The sequence below is a fragment of the Mastomys coucha genome, unplaced genomic scaffold (assembly GCF_008632895.1).
Source record: "Mastomys coucha isolate ucsf_1 unplaced genomic scaffold, UCSF_Mcou_1 pScaffold6, whole genome shotgun sequence".
NCBI lineage: Eukaryota > Metazoa > Chordata > Mammalia > Rodentia > Muridae > Mastomys > Mastomys coucha.
In genome coordinates this window covers 40,371,255-40,376,714 of record NW_022196912.1, presented here as the reverse complement: position 1 = coordinate 40,376,714, position 5,460 = coordinate 40,371,255, and the positions used below count along the sequence as shown (strand labels likewise).

At 49.1% G+C, this 5,460-nt stretch overlaps 1 protein-coding gene across 1 annotated transcript in view; it reads left to right on the top strand.

The window, feature by feature from the left end:
- Cys1 (cystin 1) overlaps positions 1-5,130 on the top strand; it is a 16,353-nt gene extending 11,223 nt beyond the window's left edge. Inside the window, exons 3-4 of the mRNA XM_031356939.1 lie at positions 656-708; positions 3,216-5,130. Of these exons, the coding sequence (XP_031212799.1) occupies positions 656-708; positions 3,216-3,321 (159 nt within the window). The 3' untranslated portion in view covers positions 3,322-5,130. The remainder of the gene's footprint in view (positions 1-655; positions 709-3,215) is intronic.
- Positions 5,131-5,460: the final 330 nt, after the last annotated feature.

Here is a 5,460-nt window from a genome sequence, read left to right as displayed (position 1 = left end):
TATATATATATATATAATGTGTATGAGTACACTGTAGATGTCTTCAGACACACCAGAAGTGGGTGTGAGATCCCATTACAGATGGTTGTGAGCCACCATACAGCTGCGAATTGAACTCAGGACTTCTGGAAGAGCAGTCAGTGCTTTTAACCGCTGAGCCGTCTCTCCAGCCCAGCATCCCACATGCTGGAATTACAGGTGTGTGCCCAGGTTAAACATGAACCTAGTGCATACTTGCTGAAGGGAAGGTACAAGGCTCTTGAGGCTGGGTGATATGATCCCTGGAGGTAGGGATAGGATGGTCTCATGCTAGGCACATTGGGACACTGATGTCTGGAGGTGAGAGACAGAATGAACCCCTAAGTGGTGGTAGTTGAGAGGCAAGAGATCTGACCTCAGTGCTGCTGTTTCTTGTTTTTTTTTTTTTTTATTTGTTTGTTCATTTATGAGTTTTATAAGTCTCTCCCACAGCCTCAGTTTTCTTGACTCCAAAATGGGTAACTGGGGCTCCAGAGTCCTAGGGAAGAGGCTCCATCCTGATGTTTACAGACTCTGATTTAAACATGGTGGCTGTTGTCTCTTCCATAAAGCCAGAGTGTTAATCCACTATACTGGTGACAAGTTTTTGATGCCTTTTCCTATCTTCCTGCTCAAGGTGTCCCCAGAGAAGAAGGTTAAGGACAACCCTGAAGACAGCTGTGCCTCTGAGTAAGTATGGGGAGGAGCCTGAAGTGCTTCCCTTCCAGCCACTTAGAGCCTTCCAGTCCCCGGTCCTACAGGCCAGTGAGGCTCTCAGCATGTAGAGCTGTGCCCTCAAGGGGCATGAAGGGTGGCTTCAGAGCCTAGTCCCCACAGCAGCTCTGAGCTTCCTCCTGACCTGACCTAGCTTCCCGGTTTCCTGGCTCGCTTGCTCCCTCCCTCCCTCCCTCCCTCCCTCCCTCCCTCCCTCCCTCCTTCCATCATGATCTGGCTTCTTGGTGGCCACTCTGGACCCTGCAGCTTTGTTCAGATACACTTGGGTGTCCCCTGTATTCCGTGGTTTTATCTGTAAAGACTGTCCTTTGCTGTAGGGACTTCACTGCTGCTCCAAAACAGTCATCAAGAAAATGCACTTAGGGCTGGAGAGATGTCTCAGCGGTTAAGAGCACTGATCGCTCTTCCTGAGGTCCTGAGTTCAAATCCCAGCAACCACATGGTGGCTCACAACCATCTGTAATGAGATCTGATGCCCTCTTCTGGTACATCTGAAGACAGCTACAGTGTACATAAAATAAATAAGCCTTAAAAAAAAAAAAAAGAAAGAAAATGCACTTCAAACTCCTACAAGTTTCACATGTGGTGCTGCCAGGCTGGTGGCTCAGCCTTTAATCCCAGCATGTAGGACACAGAAGCAGAAGCAGAGGCAAGAGTTCCAGGCCTGCCTGGTCTATATAGCAAGTTCCAGGCTAGCCAGGGCTACCCACTGAGACACTGTCTAAAACAAACAAACAAACAATAAAAACAACAAACCCCACCCCAGACTCTGCAAGTAGTGTCCCAGGGCCCTGGACTTTTTGCCTTTAAAACTCCTCAGGGGCAGACTGGAGAGATGGCTCAGCAGGTAAGAGCACTGACTGCTCTTCCAAAGGTCCTGAGTTCAAATCCAAGTAACCACATGGTGGCTCACAACCACCCGTAATGAGATCTGATGCCCTCTTCTGGAGTGTCTGAAGACAGCTACAGGGTACTTACATATAATAAATACATACATCTTTAAAAAAAAAAAAAAGAACTCCTCAGGCTGGGAACACAGTCTAGTGGGGGCTTGCCTGAGATGTGCACTGCCATAGGTTCACTCCCCGATACAGAGAAAATAGGTAAAGGCACTTGCCACCAAGTCTGGCAACCTAAGTTTAGTCTCCAGAACCCACATGATAGAGAGGGAGAACCCAACATCTGCACAGTGTCCTTCAACCTCTATTATACGTCATCGCACGAGCCCTTATACACATATGGGCAGGCATACACAAATAAGTAAATACACATAAACACACACACACAGAGAAGAATGTCAGCACTTCTAGTCCTTAGAGTGCATGGGACACCGTGCTGCTCTGTCAGTCTCCTGCCCCTTCCTCTCTGGGTATCCACCTGCAGGGATATGCATGGTAGGAGAGGAATAGTGTGAGGAGTCTGTAGCCACTTGACAGCGCCCTTGGATTCCAAGGGCTTCAGCTTTCACTGCGTTGACTAGTGCCAGGGGCTGGCAGGGGTAAGCCTAGAAGGGTTTGTTCCTGTTGAGGGTCTCCAGAATGGCAGGAAAGCCAACTTCCTGCACAGCTCCCTGGCTTGTTCTGAGGGTATGGTAGGTAGGCCCTTGTATTCCTTTCTCTCTGATAGCAGTCAGTAGAGACTCCAGAGGAACAGTCAGGAAAGGGTAGCCACTACCACTGTTTCAGGCTTGCAAGGCCGCAAACAGCTCACAAGCAGTTACTCCTGCTCAGTTCCTCCTAAGTCCTCGTCTCTGTATTAGACACAAGCAGCGCCTTAGCTATCCTCTGGTCTGTCCTGGGATGCAGTCCTTCCTGCTTACTGATAGAGACAGCAAGGGACACGACTAATCTAGGGCCATACAGCCACTATGCAGCAAAGCCAGCTGAGACCTGCCCTCCTCCAAAGCATTTAGATGTTCCCTTTTTGCTCTGCAGGCACAGTAGGGAAGGCAAATGCTTTGGCAGCAGTCAGATCTCCAAAGGGCAAGTGGCTTACCCAGGTCTCTCACTCTGTGTTTTGGGAGAAGTATACAGAGCCCTGGATGTTGTTCTTGGAGGGTCAACTAGGGCATCTGACTTGCCCTGCTTCACCCTCATTGCAGGTTTTGGTGGATAAGACGGGAGGATGGCCGGGCAGTGGTGGTGCACGCCTTTAATCCCAGCACTTGGGAGGCAAAGGCAGGCAGATTTCTGAGTTCGAGGCCAGCCTGGTCTACAGAGTGAGTTCCAGGACAGCCAGGGCTATACAGAGAAACCCTGTCTCAATAAACAAACAAACAAACAAAAAAGACGATGACGGACGGGAGATATGAGTGAAGATGGTCATGTCTATGTGTTGGGTGTGTCCAGAGCAGAGGGTTTTGGTTCAGATGTTAGGATGGGCCACTTAAAGACCACTGTGGTTGCTAGGGAGATGGGAGTTTGAAGGTGATGTCCACCTCTGTCTGCATTTCTCACCCACAGAGCCCCAGGCAGCAGCCCCAAGAGACCCGATGGGCAGTCGGCCATCTCCTATGATTACTCTGAAGAAGAGCTCATGGCAAGCATTGAGCGGGAGTACTGCCGCTGAGCCAGATGAGCGGCCCTGGATACCACTGACCAGGCCTTGCAGATCTGTGAACTGGGCTAGAGTCAAGGGCACCAGCTTGCTCTACCCGTGACCTAGCCGGAGGGGAAGCACTTCTAGAATACAGCTATTTTTCCAAACTGATCTTTTAAGATTCATGGTTGGAGTCCTGCCGATGGCCTGGCAGACCAATGATGAGGGCAAATAGGTGCCAGCCCACAGGTCTGTGCGTACCGAGCTCTTCTTACTCTGAGGGGTGGCCTGGCTGTGTGGTTCCCCTGGATTCTGAACTGCAGAGAGCAATGTGGAAGAATGGGGCTATGGAAATGAACCTTCAAGATGGGGATCCAGGTTCCAAAAGAGAGCCAGAGAGAGATTAAGGGCCACAGGGTCACCTTGGGATAATGGTTGGTTCCACTTACTCATTTTCCAGGTGGGTAAGGGTCAACCCTTCTAGGCATCCATGCCACAGGCTTCTAGAAGTTTCCACCAAGGTATGTTCTCAGTCTTCACACTAAGATTTCTCCAGAGGGATGCAGTTACCTCCATGTATGTCAGTTTCTAAGGATGCGGATGGCAGGCAGCTGCTGAGTGTGTAGCTCTAGGTGGATGCAGAGATTGTATTTCTGACAGCTTAGAGGTAATAGCAAGCTTCAAGGACTCAGGGCCTGCATCCCTTGGCTTCTCCCTTCCGTGTGCTGGTCCCCTGCTTGGATGTAGTAGGAAGAGAGAGGGCTGGGAACCACAGACTGCTTTGGCATCCCGGTATTTCATTAGCTTGCTATCACTTCCCTCTCAATTTCTCTCTTGGGAGAATCCTGGAGGTTCTTTGAAGTCTTTCAAGCCCTATCAGTTTGGCAGCTCTGTCTTCCAGCCCTGCCATCTTCCAGAGCCCATTGTGCTTCATCCATCCCTGAGCACAGGGCTGTGGGGCTACGTGAGAGCTGAGAGGGGGGTGCACACCAAAGGTCTTCATGACAACTGCTCTCCAGCTTCCCTTCTGGCTGGCAGTCTGGCTAACACCATGAGCCTCTTCTCCTTCTTCCTGCTTGGGTGGAAGGTAGTCACTATAGTGATGCCAGGGGGACCTCAAGCATTCCCAGTCAACAGATGGGAAAACAGAGAGAGCCTGTGGGAAGGAAGGAAGGAAGGCCTTGTGTAGTTCTATAGGGTCTTGCTTGGGTGTGGAAGCACCTGATCAGCTGGTAGGAAGGGTTTGTAGATCTGTGAGTGGAGGGACAAACCCATATCTCTGCGATCATCAGGCTGGAGACCCTAAGGCTGCCCAGTGAATTCAAATCCAGCCTGGACTATGTCCTGAGAGTCTGTGTCATAAAAGGGATAGAGAATCAGGAAACACAGGAAACAACAGCAACTTTTGCTAAGGTCAAAACAGGTCTCGGCTTATGCTGGATTCCCGGACCAAGGCAGCAGCCTTCACCAGCATCTTCCTTCTCCTGAGAACAGCTGCCAGCCCATGAATCCTCAGAACACAATCTAGAGTATCTCAGGAACCAAGGAAGAATGGTCACTGAGACCGCCCCTGCACCCTCGGTCCTTTGCTGTCACCTGCAAATGACTCCATGAACTCGTGACTTGACAAGAGTGCCTTTGAGTACTCAGCTGGGAGACTTGTGCTATGGTCGGAGCCCAGAGCCACGGAGTGTCGACCAGTCAGCTAAGGGTCGGGTCAAAATCTCCCAGAGCTAGCAACTGTATCTTACTGGTGCCCAAAGGACTGCTTTTGCTATGAAAATGAAAGCTGTTTCTATTTTCATAACACAAATATTAAAAATGCTTATTTTAAAAGAAGTGAAAAATGTTAATTTTTTAAATTTTATTATTATTATTATTTTTTACCAAAGGACAGATCAGGCTTTGAACTTGATGTTGTAAATATTTACAGCTGTATGTGTTTGTTCCAATAGGGACATTCATCTGATTAAGAGGGAGATGGGGGACAAAAAGTGAGGAGAAAGACAGTAGCTCCGAATTTCCTGGGGAAACCCTGAATGAGATCAAGGTGCTAAGACAGAAAAAATACATCCCATAGAAGTTAATATTCATCAACATGAAGATGTGCATCTTCTCAAACCTAAGAAGCCACTGCTGTTCCCAGATCTAAAGAAAAAAAAAACAAAC